This window comes from Phaethon aethereus (assembly GCF_964289735.1).
Source record: "Phaethon aethereus genome assembly, chromosome: 23".
Classification (NCBI taxonomy): domain Eukaryota; kingdom Metazoa; phylum Chordata; class Aves; order Phaethontiformes; family Phaethontidae; genus Phaethon; species Phaethon aethereus.
The window spans coordinates 6,349,024-6,369,163 of NC_138599.1; the positions used below are offsets into that span (position 1 = coordinate 6,349,024).

At 41.8% G+C, this 20,140-nt stretch overlaps 1 protein-coding gene across 1 annotated transcript in view; it reads left to right on the top strand.

Moving 5' to 3' along the window:
* The window catches only part of ARHGAP32 (Rho GTPase activating protein 32), a gene marked incomplete at its 3' end in the record, with an annotated part of 155,786 nt that overhangs the window by 82,617 nt on the left and 53,029 nt on the right, over nucleotides 1-20,140 (top strand). The window contains exons 10-12 of the mRNA XM_082009980.1: nucleotides 8,673-8,754; nucleotides 15,051-15,101; nucleotides 17,742-17,816. Coding sequence (XP_081866106.1) covers nucleotides 8,673-8,754; nucleotides 15,051-15,101; nucleotides 17,742-17,816 — 208 coding nt within the window. The remainder of the gene's footprint in view (nucleotides 1-8,672; nucleotides 8,755-15,050; nucleotides 15,102-17,741; nucleotides 17,817-20,140) is intronic.

A 20,140-nucleotide genomic window follows, 5' to 3' on the forward strand; every position in this document is an offset into this window, starting at 1 on the left:
TTAGGGGTAGCCATGACCCGTTCATCGACAGCTGGCCTGATGTTAGCGGAAGCTTATGTCGCACCCCCTCCAAGGCAGCTGGCACCGTTATTCAAATCATCCCGTTCCTTCCGCTGTCTAAAACTAGATCGGGCAGAACATAGAGGGTTTGGAGAAAGCTAGTGGGTAAGACACTGCCACTGACTTGGACAAGCCACCCAACTGGCCTGGGCTTTCATGTCTGCATTTATTGTGTAGTGTCAATATTACCAGTCTCTGTAAATGTCATAGCAGAGAGATTTAGACTGAATTTTCAAAAGATGCTAAACATACCTGGGAACTGGGTACCAGAACTTTTGCGTCAAAATGGTACTTTCCCTCCAAAAGACTTGTTATTCCTTAGCTTGGAATTTCTCATTGGGCAATTTAATTAAAAAAAAAGTCTCTGTTTACAAAACAAAACCCAAAAGCTGCTGAGGGTTGGGGTAAATGACTTTCTACCTTCTCACACTGTAGTGTCTCACGCTTCAGCTCCTTTCAAGTAGGAGGGATTTTCATACTGCAGTTGCTGTCTGTGACTAAGGTGGAATTATGAGTTTGTTCTGGAAAGGGTCAGAACTGACCAGACACTTGGATATGTTGGCCTGCAAAGTCTTCTCAAAGTACCTCAGGTTTTCCCTAACAGACATTTCTGTCCCAGATCCAGATTGTGGTTCTGCTGTCGTTAATACCAGGACTGTGTGCAATTGGATCTCCACACACTACAAATCCCATCTGAACAGAGGGTTAGTTATACGATTACATTTCGGTCCGATTAGCCAGAGCACATGAGATACAGCTTTTGTTGGCTTTGTATCAGATGTGGGAATTCAGATAGTATCTCATTTGTAAAATCAGAGCAGCGTGGACATTTGACACCTGCTCTGAAATTAAATTTGTTTCTGGAGTTCACACATTGATATTTCGTGAACAAACTTGACCATTCCTCTAGTTTTGAACTGTGTTACATCTTTGCAGGACTTTTGTTCTGTTCTTAGGAGCCCTAAAGCTGTATTTGCCATACTATCAAAAATTAATGAAATGTTTTAGTACTATTTGGAACGATCAGGCTATGCTGCATTTGACTTCCAAGTGAATCAGTGAAACAAAACTACTTTGTGATCTGTGCAAGAGCGTGGACACTTTGCACAAAGCTGATTGATTACAAGTGTATGGTATCCCCATGCAGGATGTAGATCCCATTATTCAGTGCAAGCTCCCTGCTTGCCATCAGGCTGGCTGAAGCTGTGGCTAGATATGAAGAGCATCACCGGTGACTGAAGACACAAGAAGCAAGGGAGCTCTTTTGCAGTTTGTCACTGCCTTCTGTCTCTCAGATCAGAGCAATCCTATTGTGCTTTCCCAGCATAAAGATATGTTGATGAGCAAACAGCTTGAAAAGGGGTTTGTATCCATGCACAGTCAGTCTACTGACACAACAGATCTGAACAGCTGCAGAAATAGAGCACCGTATTTTGGCGTAACAGAAAATTAGGGGTGGAATAATCTTGGCGTCTTAAATTGTAAGCAAGAGTCTTTCACAATGTGAATGGGATCATGGCCACTGAACCACACTACTGGAAATGCTGCAGCCGTAATATATGTTTCAGTAGCTCTCAGGATGTGTTTGCACGAACGCAGAAAATGAAGTTAGTGTGTTTTAAGAAGTTACTGCCTGTCAGCTGGGACAGGGTAACAGACCATCTGTATGCTCTCCGCTCCTGCTGACTGCAGAGCAAAGCTGGTTAGCTCAGAGGTGGTTTTCAACAGCTGTATCGCAGTTGACAGGCAGTAATTTCATAAGCTATGCTAACTCAGTTATTTCTGCATAAACATATCTCTTCAGTGATTTGCAGAGAGGAGCATTTTTCCTGGGAATTGACAGTTTTTGTCATTTCTTTGAAATGTACTTATCAGAGCTTTTCATTTCCATGAAACACCATCAGCTACCAAGAAATGCAAATTCTAGTGTTGTACAAAGAGGGAGAGGGTTTTTCAACTTGTGTTTCAAGTTTAAGGCCCATAAGCTATGAGTGTACAGAAAAAGTACATTTCCTGTGGTAATGGAGTTTTTTGACCATACTAACTGCTGCAGTGAGAAGAGAATTCAGAGAAAGGAAATTTCTCTCTGATGTTGATACACCAGACCTAGAGCTGTGTTACAGTTCAGTAACTTGATGTTTTTAACATCAGTTAAACGAGAAGTTTACTTGATGAACACGTAAAAAGAGTGTATAGGTGAAAAATGTTGCTATAGTAATATTTATATATATAAGAACTGATGAAGCTGTGCAGCCTTTAAAGCATTTATTACAGGAAAACAATTCTGTTCCCATTTAGGAACGATAGCCATTGTAGACATGATAGCAATCTGTTGATCCAGTCATTTTAATTAATAAAATAAATCAGCAAAGACTGTCTTGCCAGGTAGTTGTGGTTCTGAGAGCAGATAAAAGCAGGAGGTCCAAAGGCCAAATGTTTGGATGGTTTATTTCTGTTACTTCTCAGGTTTTTGCTTTGTGCTAGGAAAGGACCAGGGTTTTATCAAATAGACCACAGCTTACATTGTACATCATGTCTCGATAGGAGAGCAAGGTTTTGCTGAATGTGGAAAAAAAAATTACCTCTCGACTTAAAAGAACTTACCTGGTTTTGTGCATTTAAACCAGCTGCGACTCGCGTATGTCCGGGCAGAAGTGCATCCGTTTCTGCGTGTCCCCCCATTATTAGAATGGGGGGTTCTCTGTGTTGTGCAAAGGAACGAGAGGCAGCTCTACAGGCATCAACAGAAGCGCAGATCTGGTAGGCTGCAAATACGTTCAGTTTCAACTGCAGCTTTGATTCAGCATGGAAGTCAATTTATTCTTTGCCAGCCGGAGCTATCCTTCGGGAATGAATCACCGTTTTTCTTATCCTTCAGATTTCCGCGCTGCAGTTGCGGGTGCCTTTCTACCAATACCCGATCTAACGACTGTGGCACAAGACACTTAATCCTATGCGGAACAAAACAACCCACTAGGCTTCTTATCATTTTTCTCTGGTTAAAGTTAAATGATTTCTAAGACATTTTTCCTCAAGCTTTTTTCTTTTCAAATGCCCTTCGTGAGTCACTGCTTTCATTGTGGGATGGTTGCCTAAATTACAGCCACCTCCACATTAACAGCCTTCCAGCCCTATTTGTTCTCTTCTTTTTCTTCATGCTTTGTCTTTTCAATCGGTAACTGTGTTTCAGACAGCTGAATCGCTAGGGACAGACCCGTTTTTGATGCACAACTGCCTTTTGATGTTCTGAATAATTCTGTCTTTTGGGTATAGTTTCATTAGTTGCGCTACTGCACAACAGCGAGCTACACAGCTGCTAGAGGTGACACAAAGCAACGCGCAGGAGCGTGCGTAACCAGAGCTGGACCAGACTTTTTTTTAACCAGCCTGTGCTTACTTGAGCTTGAACTGGTTGTGAAACTGCAGGCCCTTGCTTTCAAGCCGTGTTCCATGCTGAACTTGAATTTGAAGACTGAATGGATTTCCCAAAAAGGGACGTGTTCAGTCTTGGATTGGTCAGGAGTAAAACTGGCTCTTAGTTGAGAGCTTCTTTTTTTTCCTTGTGTGCATCATTTTCTAATAAATAACATGTATGTGATGTGAACGTAGGGTACCGATTAGTAAAAATGTCCCGGGAAGGCTGAGCACATTTTTGTGGCTAGTGTCACTTCGGAAAGACCAGTTCTTAAGAGAGAGGCCAAATTTCGATTTCTGGTTCACGTGCATTGATTTGGGAAGTCGGTGCAAGAGGCAGCCATCTGGCTGGTGAATGATATCACCTGCAAAACAGGCGATGTGCAAGAGCCCAGCGGACATGTCACCAGTGACGTCATTTCTCAGCCAGATGGCCACTTCCATTTGTAGAACGGCGCCAACTGCAGTAACAGCTTGGCCAAAATGATGTCTGAACTGATATGCCCTGAGTTTCCTACTCTGCACGCATCCGCTCTGCCCGTTTGCTGTAGGCACGCGGCAGAAGTTTGCGCGGGCAGTCGTACGCGTGTGCTGGCGTTTCCCTCGCCGTCCCCAGCCAGCGAGCACCGGAGGAGTGAATGCATTTCTCGAGCTGAGCAGCAGAGATTTCTCACACCTCGCCGTGTGTCGCCTTCGGTAGTGACGTTCAGCGTTCTGCTGCCTGCTAGCTCAGCCGCTCCGGCAGGCAGGAGTGTTAAAGGAAGAGCCTTCGACCAGCCTCACCTACTTGCCCGAAGTAGAGCTGACCCACCCGTCAGGAATGGATAATTAACATCTACCGTCCCGCACAGACTTCTTTTTTTTGTGAATAAAAGAAATTAGAAGAGTTTTGTGGCCAGGATGTTCTTTTTACAAGAGTTCAGGATACGAGGACTAACACTCCTATTCCTCCTATACCTGGTGCCCCTCTAAAATGGGTGGGTGCCTTCTTAACGGGAGCTGCACTGGTACGCCAGCTGTGTTTTGGGAAACGAGGTGAGGCTGCCCTGCTCTCTGCCCTAGCCACTACTATGTAGGTACTTGGCAAACAGCATAGTGAAAGTTCTGCTCATGAAAGCCAAACAAACAATAAAAAGTTGATGTTTCGCTCTTAGGTTTTTCTAGCCTATCATGATTTAAAAGTAAAAGAGAAAAAATTGTGAATGACATTTAACCCGTACTTTAGCCTATGTCAAAACCAAAGAACAATCAAAATGCCTCAAAGTTTCATTTGCCATTTATCTTACTGCTGCTTTCTCATTTGTTTTAATTCCCTCCTCATACACTGAAAATTATTACTGTTACTTTGACTTTTCCCCTTAAAGCCTCATGTACCTTCCAGTTTTAGCAGATACTGGCATAAAAGTGAAAAAAAGATGTAGTAGCTGTTGCAGAAATGTTTGCATATAATGGTAGCCTGTGTTTTCCTCCTTCGGTTAAGGTGTGTAGTGATTTTTTTAACCTTTAGATGACCTTGTATTTATCTAAATACATACAACCCTGGCTATTAATTTTTGTACGTTGCCAAATCCTTTAATCCTGGCTCAAGCTCTAATAGTGCCTTGCTACATCTGTTGAGATTAACTCTTGGACTAAACTCCTTTATTTATACAAAACCATGGAAAGCTTTCCATGGGAGGAAAAGCATCATCTTTTAAGTGGGTGGGAATGAGGCACAATGACCCTGGTTATGACCCTGAAGATGAGCTCTTGGGAATCTTGCAGGAAAAGTTAGAATAAATACGTCAGAAAATGTAAGCTATCAGAACTGTTACCAGTAAGTTAATGTCAGAGAGCTTGTCAACACTGGCCCAAGTAAAAATTTTCTTTCCCGAAAAAATCCCTTATAATTACTAGTTGTGAACATGGCAAAAATGATACATTGAGAACAGGCATAGTATTTTATTTGGGAAAGGTTCTGAGATGTCTAGGAGCAGAGCATAACCACCTTGGGACTTCTTTCATTTCTAAACTCATGTGTAGCATTGTACATTCAGCATCCAGAAAGAGGAGAAACATTATGTTAACAATCAAAGGCAAACGAGCTTTTGATTACAGTGTGGGATTTTGGGTTGGATTTAGATCCACCATTTTTCATTATGATTAATGGAAGGCTGGTGTCTAAGTACTTCAGGTTTCTTTACACATCTCAGACCTCGTGGGCAATTAGAAAAAGTTCTCAAAGCATTGAGAATGAAAGAAACTGTTTCACTTCAGCTATGGAGACTCCCAAATGTATAGTTTGTGTGATGGGGCTGAGACTTTTCACTGGATGTGGACGTTTTTCCTAACTTAAAAATTGTCTCCTGCATCCGTTGCACAGGAAATGTCCAAGAGAGACTCTTAGCTGTAGTGAAGTATTTTAAAACCATATAATGTATATTGTTTAAATACCAGTGCTTTTTGTGTATGTACCAGTCAGCCTGTTTCTCAACATCTAGCAAAGCGGCTTCACTGAGCTATGTGATGCTAGTACTCATGCCAGTTTTCTTGTGCTAACTGGCCTATTTCCGTTCATAAACTGCACAAAAATCACCGCTACGTTCTATAACTGCAGGATATCATCTCCTTGCAAAATTGGCACACCCGGCTGAGTGAGTGGTTGGGTGAAGCCATACGTTATCTTGGTTTTTGGATCGGTTCTTCAGTTGTGTGAGTCACGTGAGCAGAAGCGTAGTGCACGGGCCAGTCTCAATTACAGGGAGCCATAGAACAGAAGCAAGGTCTACTGATCCATAGTGCTGCTCTTATGAGTTCTGTTCCCGTGCTGTCATAGTCTTCACAACAAGCATATTCCAAGTCTTTAACGTTAAGTATGATGGATTACAGTTTGTCCTCTTACTCAGACAAAACGTTGCCTTGCTGGATTTTGGGGGTGTAGGGTGTGGGAAGGAGAAGTTATCTGCTATTACTATTAACTATTGCTTCCCTTAGGGAATTTGGAATAGTTTCAAAGTCTGGAGTGTCTACCTGGACACACTATGCATGCCACTGCTGCTAAGTTGCTTGGATGTTCATGAGTGAAAATCAACTTGGAGTAGAAAGGAGATTATTTTTTTTTTTTCTCCTTGGAGACAAAAGGAAATAGTGTAAGACAAATAAATAGAGAAGGGACTGTGCCAGACTCGCAGTGCTGACTGCCTGGTGGCTCCAGCGAATTTCATCAATGTGCTAACACGACTGGCAGTGGTCCTGGCCCGGTTCTTCTCTGGAGCCGAGCTCGGGGCCCATCGGCTGGCTCTCTGCCATGCACTGTTGCAGCACTTGACCAAGCTGTGGCTGCCTGCAGTGACTTGATGCTTTCAGCTGTCCAAATCACATGCCTGACAGGGGCAGGATATCCTGCTTCTGCCTTGGGGAGGTGTCTCAGAAGGGTGATGGTGCTTGAATTACATGTCACCATACAGAAGCTGTGTTGGGTGAGGAGGTAGGATACGAGACAGAAGGTCTGGAAATACGGACTAAGGATAAAAGTTGCCAGAGGCTCTGGTCTGGCTTGACTTTCGCCTGGGACGAGAGTAGGAAGGAAGACACTGTGAAGTGGAGAGAAGGTTGCGATGCTGGGAAGTGTAAAACTCCCATCTGGCCACATCTTAGCCTGAATCCTTAAACAGTGAAAGGGAAATAATTTCACTCCTCCCAAGATACGGAGACCTTTGAGTAGCGTATGAATTTCTGCAGGCACGTCCTATTTCCACAAGCCGTGAAAACACTCCCCGTACTCCAGTCTTTAACCCTTATGCCTGTTTAGATGATCTCTCCCGCATTCCCGAGTTAGGGGGGATGCAGGGAAAAACGCTGTGTTAAAAGGTCAGTGCAGGAACACTGCAAATTAGCGTTTGACAGTAATCAGTCGCAGGACCTTGGCCCTTGGAGATGTCTTCACTGTCAGTGATGCTGGCAGCAGAGAAGCTGCGTTCAGTGCTTGTCAAAATTTTTGGCATAGCGCTGCGATGTGGTAGCCCAGGGTGGGTCATTGCTTTTGAAGCACCTTCAAATACTTGCTAAGGAGAGTCTTGGCTCTGAGGTTTGTTTCTGGAATATTCTTTCTGTTTCGGCTTGGTTAGCAGATACACGGATAAATCGTAAGGGTTTAGCAGCTTGTGCAGTATGTTTGCCAGCTGTTCTCTCAAATCAGTTTTCAGTAATGGATATGTGGCACTATTTTCCCTTGACCTTTGCTGATAGGGAAACTGAGGCGCAGTGGTTGCTCTGGCTCGTCCATGTTCAGAAGCAGATACGAGAGTACACACCAGGAGCTCTGGCTCTCGCCAGATTTTTTTGCTACATCATGCTGTTTCTTCTAAAAATACTTGTGTATCTTTCTAGTCAAATTGCTGGGTTTTTCTTTAGAAATGTAGAACTCATTTTCCTCTATGTATATTTTATTAAACCTGTTCTCAGTTCTAAGACTGAATTGAATTCAGTCTAACTAAAACCACATTGAACTTTTTTGGCAAGATCTTTAAACACACTTAATTTGAATGCTTCAGGAGTATCACTTATCACCCATGCTCATCAGACCAAGAACACGCGGTAAGGCTAGGACACAGTAGAGAGCTTTGTGCATTCAAAGTGTCTTCTAACTTATCATATGAGAATATGCATTTTTCTTTAGTGGGACTAGACAGACATGCAAATACATTGACTCCTATTTGATTTCTAAAGGAATAAAATGTTAAAATGCTTGTGAACACGGTATTTTGACAGTGAAAAAAGGTCAAGTGTTGGTGAGATTTGAGTACAGATAGTTGAGATGCTAAGAAGACGTCTTGCTGTCTTCATTTATTTTCATGTTGCAGACATGCAGCCAGGTGCATGAAACCCAGCTCAAGTCTCTCTGTCTCTCTCTCGAGTTCCACTTAAGACTTAAGGGTGTGTAGCACACTTGTCCTCTCCCTCCCTGTTGCAAGCTGTGTCGTGTGTACTAAGCTTAGACTTACAACCGTATTTTACAGAACTAATTATTTGGTTTGTAGAAGTTTTGGCTGCATCACTTTGAAAAATTACCGCTCTTGTGCTGGTCATTTTATGTTGGGTAATGTTATGGAGCATCAGACAAGCAGAGTTCGAGGAAAATCTTTAACAGTTGCCACTTCAACAGTTCAGACCTTAAAAACACCATGCTCAGTATTCTGCCTCTCTCTCTTTTTTTACAGGTTGGATTTTTTCCTAGTGAGTGTGTTGAACTAATTAACGACAAAGTTCCTCAGTCCGTGACCAATTCTGTGCCAAAACCAGGTACGTATATTAAGTTTTATGATGCAGTGAAATAAAACAGCGTTATCGTTTTGATGTTCCATGTTTCATATCTCCTCTATACATACCATGTTATACTCTGTGTATTGATCATCCTTTATACATACCGTGTTCTCCTTTCTGTGTGTTGACCATCCACACGTTACCTCTCTCTGCGTAGTTGCCACTATTGAATGTCTTTTCATCGGCGGTGTTCTGTAAGCTAGTATCAAGGTCTATCCCTTGCATGATTTGAAAGACTTTAAGCTTGTAAGGATTTAAGGTTCCTTCAGCAACCTGTAACCAGTGATTCCATGCAACGTCCCAGTTCTTGGTGTCCAGAGAGTGTTGTGTGTCAGGTTTTTTTCATACAGAACATACAGGCGACCCAAAAATATTTATGCTGACTTAGATGGAATAGCTTAATTAGGTACTGGAAGGTTCTGTCAGTTTGGGGATTGATGGAGAAAGTCAGATATAACAGAACTTGGAATCCTAATTGCTTCTGCTCTGGGTATGTGACTCCATGTACTTTCTACTGCCTTCTGGACAGTTTTGTGTTGTGTGAAGCACAGGCAAATTAATACCAAGCTCTGCTGAGGAAGGGAAAAATAAATAGAAAATAAAATCTTGGATGTGATTCTGCTGTCATCCTAGTGGAAGTGATTGCAGTTAGGTGTGCTGGCATAACAGATCTCTGCAGAATCTACTGGTGGTGAACCTTTTCTTTTATTCTTCCAATTAAAAAAAAAAAGCTATATATTCATACCTATAAAGATAGATCTGTATAGATTCGATATCAAGAGATAGCAGTTTGCAGTTGCTTTCTTAAAACGTTATGCAGCTGGCAAGCTGAGTGGGAAAGCTGGTGAACTGGTGTTCTTTTCATCTATTTTCTCTATTTCAATGATGTTCCTTCTCTTGTAAGATTGCTGACCTGAGCATTTAAAACAAATAGATGTGATTCAAAAGTTTGACTTTTACAAAGGGAAATGCATTTTATCAGATCTTGTATTACAGCTTGGAACTTTTGGTTCAGTGGTAGAAAGTCATGAACACCCTAAGCTATCAGCGCACCGCATTAATCTGCGTGCTTCAAAGAGCTGACAGTTTAGGGAAATAAAAGCCCCATGTATCTCCAGCCTTTGTTATTCCTGGGAACAGGCAAATGCATTTGCTAGAATCAGTGTCACAGAGATCACTAGCAATTCAAAGCACTGCAGCAGGTGGTCATTCCACAAATTCAGTATCTGCCTTTTGTTGTTTGAAGTTGATCTCTAAATACTGTGATCGGTCACTTCTGTACTCTATCAGCTAAAACATGTAGACAAGGGCAACTTCAAATCTAAATACAGGCGAGGCTCATGGATACAATCATAAGCAAGTCTTTATTATTAAATATGGCTCAGGCAATTAAATGTCATGAGCTGCTAGCGAGTAGTTTCTTGCTATGCTTTAATGAGAGATAATGAAGCAGCATAGATCAATAGATTCTATTTGGCTTTAACAACACGCTAGGGGGTGGATTTCCTCCTTCAGTCCTGGCAAATGTTTGTTACCAAGTTGATACCAAAAGCCCAAGTCCTATTAAAAGTAGTAAGTTGAAAGATATTGCCAAGTCACGAGGCTGTCCCTGTTAACCTTCCCTGGTTGTTGTTCTGTGAGTACAACTAAAGGCAAAAGCCTACTCTAGAAGAACACTAACGAGCTTTCAGATGTAAGGATTGCTGTTTCTGTAATCCTTCCCTGCCCTTCCTCTGCACACAGAATTTATGATACCATTTCTTTGTAGCGTTATGCTTTCTATTTTTTACCCCTTGGGAAGTAACAGTACTTGCGTGGTGGAGGCAGAAGCCTGGAAGACTCTTCCTTGGTTGTTACAGAAGTTGTGACTTGGAGGGAACTAGAAGGAGTCAGGAAGAAGGTTCCCATAGTTAAGGCACCTTGAATGTGATGTTGGAGAACTCGAGGAGGCTCTCTGTCTGGAGGAGAAAATGATGTGTGAAGTACAGAAGGGGTGAGAAGATGAAGGGGGAGGAAGGCGTTTCAGTTGGCTGGGCTGGGTTACCGCACAGCTGCAGGAGCCGGGTGCCGTGTCAGCACAGTCCAGGAAGGTGGCACAGGGGCAGAAATGAGTTGCCGGAGCACCCTGCGTGGCTTAAGCAGCACGGCTGCGAAATGTGACATTGGATCCTTCCAAGTGGCCCCTCCAGAGCCTCGCTAGGAATTGCATTGCTGGGATAGTGCGGAAGAGCTTGCGTTTTCCTCGCCCATACTCCATGCATTTAGTGCATTCTAATCTATGGCTTAAACTTACAGGGTATTGCTCATACACGCAAATATCCACATCAGTTAATTTTCTCCCTTTACCTACGATTGAAACATCACATTGGCTTTTCCCAAGGAATAGAGACTTTTCTAAAAGGAACCACTTGGAGCTTTTGTCCTTACTCCACATTAGCAGGGTATTTCATCTAGAATTAATGTGACGTTTTAGATTTGGGCTTGATAATACAGTACTTATCAACATGCAAACTTTATGTAGGACCTTTTGTATCTGCAGCATAAAGCTCTTTTGCCATGAAGGAATTTACAAACATAGAACTCCCTGTGTTGTTTAATTGTCCATAGATTTGGCTGGGTTGAGTAGTTTAATGAAAAGCAGATGGAAAGCAAAGAATTTCCTGCCCTGCGTCTTTATGATTTGTAATTAGAGGTTTTGATATGCAGAAGTGATGGGGACAGCATTTTAATAGAACCATAAAATACTGCAGTGGTCTATAACGCAGTACAAATAATGACTGAAGTTCAAATGAAAATGAAGCACAGGGAACGGGAGAGGAGGGTTGGGTTTAAGTGCAAACTCTGTTTTTAGAAACAACATTTTCTTTGACTCTGGAAGTACATGCTTACAGCAGTGATAATGCAGCCGAGATAAACACAAGAAAAGGGACCATACATGAATACTGCCTATTTTATTCGGTTCTGAAAATTCAAAATAGTAAGACAGAATAGTGGTTTTGCCTTGAGTCACCTCTGAAATGTTTGGCAATGAAGCTTGGATGGTCAAAGCTATCATCTCCCAAAACAATGCTAGGGGTAGGTATGCTTGCAGAGACATATATATACGCGTGCGTGATGCACACACAAGCTATCACCTGAAAATTAAGTCCAGTTTCATTATTGCTTAACAAAATAGTTCAGCATTTTCCTTTTTCAGATTTCATACACATGAGAAAGTCACACAAGGAGAAGAAGGGGTTCTCGGGAGGTCTTAGAAGTGACCTGCTGAGTGGTATTTTCCCCTCAGTATTGTACTCTGCCCATGCCTCCATTTTTTTCATGTTCAGTACTGTAAGGAAATGCTTTTTTTTCAGGTGGGATGCAAACTGGTATCCTGAGTGTCTCTATTTACGTAAAAAACATTGTAAAGATTCAGGAAGGTTCATCAAACCCCAGATTTCTTGAGGACTTTCCTTTTCTCTAAGTTCTTCCTGTGTTCTTACTCAGATACAATACTCTTACGATAACTTTTTAGCCTAAATTATTATATTGACTTGATATCTAACATCCTGAGCTCTCAGATGTAAGGATTGCTGTTTCTGCAATCCTTCCCTGCCCTTCCTTTCCACACAGAATTTATGATACCATTTCTTCGTAGCTAATGGCATTTACTGACAATTTAGCTGAATTTCAGTACTACAGTAGGGTGGAATCAGCTTGTATTTATAAAGATTTTAAAGAGGTACAGGAGAAAGGTTGCATTTGAATTTCAGATATTTGGTGAGAAATGAATCTTTTAAATATTCATTGTGCTGCTTAGAAGAAAAAAAATGAATAGCTGTTTTGTTTTTTCCCTTCTAAGTGAACATTTGGGAGTTGCCGGTAGATTGTGGCTGTGTTTATTCTTCTCATTCACTTCTGTCCATCTCCGGTTGGTCTTTTCTGGGACTAGTGTGTGTGTTCATCTTGTCCCCGCTCGTCATTTTGGCATAGTTAACAGCAGCGTGTCTCAGCTATCTGTTTCAGTCCATTCTTTCTCATAATTCTGGATAGTTGTAGTTTAACTATGTTTAAAACCACGTATCACGCTTCACCTCGTACATGCAATTTGTTTCGTGTCTTTTGCTATCAAGTAGCATCTTGCTGTGTACCAAATCTTGACTGCAGTGTGCCTTGGCAGGATAATTTGCTTGAAGGTTTCTAAACATGGTTGCTGCTGGGGAGCATCTGATTTCTGTGGGGAAACAAAGAATAAAGATGCAGTTTGCAGTGGGACAGTTAGAGCTTAAGTGAAGAAATGGGGGATAAGAAGGTAACATTTCCCCCCTTTTTTTTTTTTCCCCCTTTCAAAAAAATAAGTGTTTTTAAAACTTTGGGGGTCATTATCACCAGTTCCTCAGTCTTGCTTAGGACAAAAGAATGAAGAGTCCCAGCAGCTCTGCCCAGCTTTATGGAGGATTTTTCAAATTCCTGTCTCATCCATTTAATTCAGATTTAACAGGAAAATGTACTCTTACGATATGCAACTAAGGACACAGTAAAGGGTACTTGTTAGTATTACAAGCTGTTGTAAACGACATAACTAATAGATTAATCTCGGTCAACACGCCAAATACAAATAATCCACTGAACTTCAGGAGGATTGAAATTTAGGTCTGGATCAAGCAACAGACTTTGTTCTGATCTCCTGAAGACTCTGGTACAACCCTGAATGAATTAATTTTAACTGCAAAAATGCAAACTGAGTTACATTCATTATGTTCGAGCTATTGCAATCATAACACTCTTAAGAGGTCATGCCTGGTTTGAAACAGGCTAGTTACTGGACAAAAAAGATTGGTTGGTTTGGGGTTTTTTTTTCCCCCCCAATACAAATAAAATCAGGAAGAATAAGGTGCAAACAGAATTTACATTCTGCAGATGCCTGGGTTGAACAGCCATTCAGCAATGATGAGGGCATAATGTGTTTATTCTTCTCATTCACTTCTGTCCATCTCTGGTTGGTCTTTTCAAAGTGTTTTTATAAGGAAAATATAGAAAGATGAAAGGTTTGTAATTAGTACCAGCCTTGTTAATCTTATGTAAACAAACCAGTTGTTTGGCGCTGAACATGCAACTGTCTCATTAAAACTAAATGAAAATGTTATTGAGCAAAGAGAGGTATCCATTTCCAGCGTGGAAGCAGACAGGGAATAAACACACTAACACGCTCAGGGCTGCCAGATCTAGTTCTTGATGCAGAAGACAGAAAACGTGCTTTGAATATTGACAGACCTAAGGACCAATCCTTCAAGAAATCATGTTCTCTTAGCTTCTGTGGAGCTTGCGCAGAGCAGTGAGCGGACAGAGATTTCAGGATGAAAGCTCAGCAATGTGAGTGTAAAAACTACTTCTTCAGGAGACTTGGCACACGTCTTTGAAATGTGCTGCGGATATTTCTCCCAGGCTCTGAAAGCCGCCGTGACTCAGCCTAGTGAGCTGAGTGCTCAACTGGAGGCTTCAGCAGGACAACGCCAACTTGCTTAAACCCAGATTTGAGCTGGTCTGATCTGTGGGGAGGTTATTTCCTGGACTTCACGTTTTCTCCTATCCGAAGAAAAAAGCTAACACTTGGGGCTGAGGCAGCAAGAGCTAAGTCTCTGCCTTCTCTGCAATTAGTGATTCTCGGGAAGAACACCTTTTGTCAATAGGAAAACATAGCTCCGAGACAATTTTTTCTTCCTTTTTGCGTAGAATGAAAAATAAGATAAAGCAGTTGTCTGCTTTAGCACCGTTAGAAATGGAGGAAAGCTAAATGCATAAGGAGCCAAATTACGCAAAATACAAATTTACAAATCTGGAAGTTTTCTTTTGTAAGGGGTTGACATTGTCCATCTATATCAAGAAATGTTACACCTTCCAGCCCTGTTTCTGACTCAACAAAGTGCTTGAACATGGGCTTAACCCTAAACACCTGCTTAGCAGACACTGGAAGTAACGCAAACGAATCCTGTGCTCCGCTGTGTTGCTCAGCAGGGACGGGCCTTGTGCTAAAAAGTTCAAACGTGCAGAATGTTTGGAGGTTTTTTGAGCTGGGACATACTGGCTGGGGAGTTGTTGGACCCTAATGAATTTCCAAAGTGTTTAAGGAATAAAGCACCAAACGACTTGAAGGATTGGGTCTGTGGTCCTGTTTTACGCTGTGTATAGCCTCGCTGAGCTTTATATGAAATTAACCCATTTTCTATGGGTGCGTGTTTTAACCAACTTTTTTTTGTTTGTTTGTTTGTTTTCTTTTTTTAATTACACCTTCCCAGTCTCCCCTGCCCACGGAGCCCGTCCAGCGTCCTGGAGCTACTTCCCCCCTTGTACGTTTTCATTTATTCCTTTTCTTCTTCTTTCACTCTTTCTCTCCCTGTCTCTCTGTGTCTCTCTCGGTTTTCTCCTTCTTCCGTACCTGCAACTCAGTAGCACTGATGCTTTGAAGGATATTGAGGGAACCAAAAGAAACCTTTAGTCTAACATGTCTTCTTTTTAAAAGCTCTTTGGACATAAAACAATACAGCAGGGAAACAAAGAAACTGGTTCTAACTCTTTTCTGTTGGAAATGATAGAATCATTCTGACTCAATAAAGCTATAACTGAAAGAAATTAAGTGCCAGGCAACCAAATATGCATGTCAGTTTGAGAGACAGAGAAGTTAAAAATAGGTGATGGAGAGGAATTAAACATGGCTCTGAAAGTCTTCAGAAGCAACGATGCTTTTTCTTTTTAAAGATCAGAAAATGCTGTTTCTGCTTAGCATCTCCCAAAGCGAAACCGTCAAGTTATGTGGGAGTGGCTTACTTATCCAGATGTTGCCATGGTCTTTTTTTAGATGCTGCTAGTGCTAATCTAAACCTCATAGCCATAACCTAACGTAGATAAAATTGCAGACTTGTTTCCATAGATTTAACAGTTTTTACAGTAAAGGTCTCATTTACACATACTGACTGTCCCCGGGATTTTGTTTGGATTTCATAAACCAGTCTTAAAACTGGATACGCAAATACTGTAGGTAGATAAATATATATATATAACAGAATAGATAATATATGTACATATACACATCTATGCTTTCCGCATGCACGTACCCAGTTGCAGCCTGTTGGCATGGAGGCCGTGCGCTGGTACCCAGGTAACGTGGGAAACTGTGTGTGGGTCCTATTCACAGTACTTCCTCCAGGAGAAGAATGTTTTTTGACAGCAAACTTCTCATTTCTGGTGTGAAGACTCAACATTCTGAGCACCTTCCTGAGCATGTGCCAATGTTATCAACTGCTCTCCAGACAGAAGAGAGAAAGGAAGGGGAGAACAGGGTTTGTATTTCAAATATGATCATGGCGAGTGCGTGTGGTGAGGCTTCTTCCACTGCACGTATCCAAACCAACAGCGAGAGCCAGGGAACATTTAAACTCGGTTAGAGTTTTTAAGTATGAAGGCAACATTTATTGCTATGACTGGCTATATCCACTGATAAATAACCTGCCAAAAAAGTTTGGGAGGAGTCAGAATAGTGATTGCTCATAAGATCCAAGGACTTTCCTTTGGGCATACAGGCATAGAAAAGTGATTTTTTTTTTTTTAGGTTTTTTCCTCTTTTATAGTCAAGTTCCTTGAATCCATGAGCCCTTCAAAGTTGCCATTCCTCCTAAGGATCAGTAGCAGTTAACTTCAGATAATAAAGGCAAAAATTTTTGCCCTTTTTAACATGAACACGAAGAATGGACAGATTTCTGGAGACTTGGTGCAACCTGGAAGGCTGGCATTCAGAGTCACTCTCCTTTTTAAGCTGTTTGTGAGGAGGAAGAGTTCAACACTAGAGCAGCTATAATACTTCTGCTCAAAGGTATAAGGCTTATTAGCGGTTCTGCTTGTTTTTCATGTGAAATTAATTTATTTTGACAGCCATGTCCCTTTGTGAGTCATGTAATTGCAACAGAGACTAGAAACTTGGCTGTTGCTGCACCCCGAGCACCACCATAGAGATCATGTGCCACGTCCCTCACATGCCTGAGCGCTCCTCTGTGGTCTGCACTGGTGGTTCTTGTTTATCGTGTTTCTGTGTACCAAAGATCATGGTTACACGTCTTCTGTTACCAGTAATTTAGGAAAAGACTTTATGTAATTTTTCAGTATGGAAGCTTTGAGGTCCTGTTCAGACTTTGCTGGTGTTAGGGGGAAGTTACTTTCTGGGCTCATGAAGCACTTTTTAGACACTGAAATTCTTTTTTGGCCCTTAGCTTCCCCAGATAAAACAAGCTGAGAACTGAACAGGGAGACAAGGGCTGAAATACGTTTTTGAAACTGGGACAGAGTGCCTCTGAAAATGAGCTCTACGTCTTTAGTCTCCCAGACCAGTATTGTGCAAGTTGCAGCTATGTTTAAAATCACTGATTCTTCCATTAGCATTTGCCAACCTAAATTGAGATCTATTTTATATCTTTTTTTTTTAACTCTTTTTACATTAAAAACTCTGTTTATGGTGATATGTGCACAGAATACGTGTGTTTGCACTGGAATGGGGAATTAGACTGCACACACTGTGGTCACACCTGAGCCAGCTTTAAGCCCGGTTGTTCAGGTACCGGTAGCATACACTGTCATCCTCAGCAGCTCCAGTTTTCTTGGGATTTGGGTGTTTACTCAGCTTACTTCATCTCGCCTCATCTTTTTTGCTATTCATCCTGTGAGCATGGCATATCGCTTCACTTAGACTTCTTTTTGCACATAGACATTGCTAGGAAGAATACTTCAGGTCTAGAACAGGCCAGAGAAGCAACACCTTAGAATGTGTAACGCTGAAATCTGGATTTCCTTAGCACTGTTTCTCTAATTGCTGTCTCTGCAAATTAAATTGTTAGTCTCCTGCAGTTTATTCTAGGAGATATTTTCATTTAACTTTGTCCTTTCTTTTGCCTTCTGTCTGTCCCTCTGCCCTCTTCCCACCTGACCTTAATTACGTGCAGATTTGGAGATGGATAGTGTAAAGCCAAGTTCTGCATATGTTACAGAGGCTCTGAACCAGTCCCAGCTGAGCTCAGGTAGAGCCCATTATGTACAATTAGTCTCTCAGTGTCCTAACCAAGTCTAACGCTGTACGTGATAGCAATAACCATTTACTAACAACCTAGGTTTGGTTACAGAAGGTAGATGTAGTTGAAATAGTTTAATAATAATTTTTTTATATTAATATCTGTTGGCTGGAAAAGGCAATGCCCGATTCGAAGAAATCCGCCTTCTCGCAGGTGATTTTCTGCAAGTGGTTTCATTCAGGCCAGTGAGTCTGAATCTTAAGAGTACTGCTTAACAAGACCGGGTCTTGCCGTGCGAATGCTCCGCAGTGCCGGTGGCTACGTGGCTATTAGCCTGTGTATCATAAGTCACCTCCTGGTTTTTTCCACCCGACTGCTGAATTTCTAAATATGTAAAGTGTTCTTCTTTTCCCAGGCTTTCAGTTTGTGCCTCAGAAAGATATATCCAAGGAGTGTGCCAAACCCTGTTTGACCATGTTCTGGAGGAAAGAACTTGCTTGAATAAGAGAGAAAAGAAATGTGGTTAAATACTATAGTTTTATGGCAATGTAATGACCCCAGTGTGTAGCCAGTTGCACAGTGATAGCAGAAAACAACTGTGTTGTGTTGTCATTGTCATGGCAACATCACTAGAGCTTTTCAGAACTAGCATTAGGTAAAATTAAAGTGTTCCAGGGGAACTAAGATGTCTCTGGTGCCTTTTACGTACTTAAATGATTTGATTGTCAGTTATTGAGAGGTATTTGATAACAGACATTTCAATTTTTTGCTTGTTTTGTTAAATCTTACCTGGACTTTTATTTTTCTGGATCTCCCAAGTGCTTTGAAAGAAAATGTAAGTGGAATTTTAGGAGGGACCGAGCAGCAAACTCTGTAGGTTTTGTTTTCCAACAGGCTAGAGCAGGGCTCTAGCATATTTCTGGCAAAGTGCGCAGACAACACGTTGTCCTCTATGTCCCTCTGTTTCATCTAGTCCCTTTGCATCGAGGTTGAAATGAATTTGCAGGGTATCTCTACCTTTCATAGAGATCACCCCAGTCTATCCTTTGGGTAAAATGAATAGGTTAATGGGTATCTGATATTGAAGTGATGCTAATAAATACAGCCAGTCAGAGCTGACTCGGGTCCTCCTGCCCACAACGCTGATGTTATGTTTCAGTTTATTAAGGAGGCTAATGTTTGTGCAATTTGGTGATTTTAAGTGCTTGGTAAGTGGCAGGCATCTTTTCTAATTGTATTTCAACTGATTGCCAATCTTCTCGTGGTTGCCTATGTGTAACGTTCTGCCTCTGCTGAAATCCTGGTCTGTATTTCCATTTTTACCTTCAAAAGTCACCAAAGGCGGATTAATTTTTTTATTCTGCTCCTGTAATAAGTGTTGGATGCTTGCTTTTAAAAAAAGAAATTTTTATTTTGCCAGTAGTTTGCCTCTTGGATACATTAGGAATGCCAGACTTAGTCTTCCATAACTATGTTGCCTTGCTTGCTTTCAGTGCAGTGAATTCTGATAAAGTGCTTATTTAATCTGAATTGCTCCAGTAATTACCTGTTTTTAGGAGAAGGGGATTTAATGCGGTGACTGCCCAGGACTGCGCACAGCTATAAGACATACTGTTGCAGTGCTTAGTCTTTTTAGGTCTTTAAATTCATGTACAGAATTGAAGTACAAATCAGAACTGCAGCAGCATTTTCCTGTTAATTTTTCATTTCCTTGGAGTCTTCCTTTCTCTTTGCTCTCCCTCCCTCGTTTCAAGTGATTCTTCCCCCTTCTTTTCCTTCCCATTTTTTGGCAGAAATAGAAAGGGACAAGAACTGTGGGCTGATCTGTGGAAATGCTGCTATATACAGGATTCATCTGGGCTGCTATGAAAGTCGCACCACAAAGTCTGTGATTCTGCTGGAAAAGTATGAGTTTGAGAGAACAGCTCCCTAGAGCCTGGGTGGTAGGAACAGATACTGGCAGAAACTCTAAATTACAGATCCTGTCTTCACTGGGCAAGTCTGCATGGGTATGTATGGTGAGCATCCCAACAGCAGCAACGTACGTCCTGCCCTGGGTGCTAAGGAGTCGCTCTGCAACCCTGCCTGGGGAGTGAATTTGGCTGAATTTTCCTTCAGCAAAGCCAAGCAGCATCGAGCCGTGTGTTTTCTTTTGCTTTTTCAGCGGTAGTTTGGGAAGAGGAACCAGGCAGGCCTCTACATCTGGGTCTGCTGCTCCAATGCTCCCTTCCCCATAGCAGGGCACGGTAGCCCCCATGGCTTTCCCCATAGCCAGCCATCGAGGCACAGCATTTCCAGTACGATTTGTACAGCTGAAGCTGTGAACTGTCTTC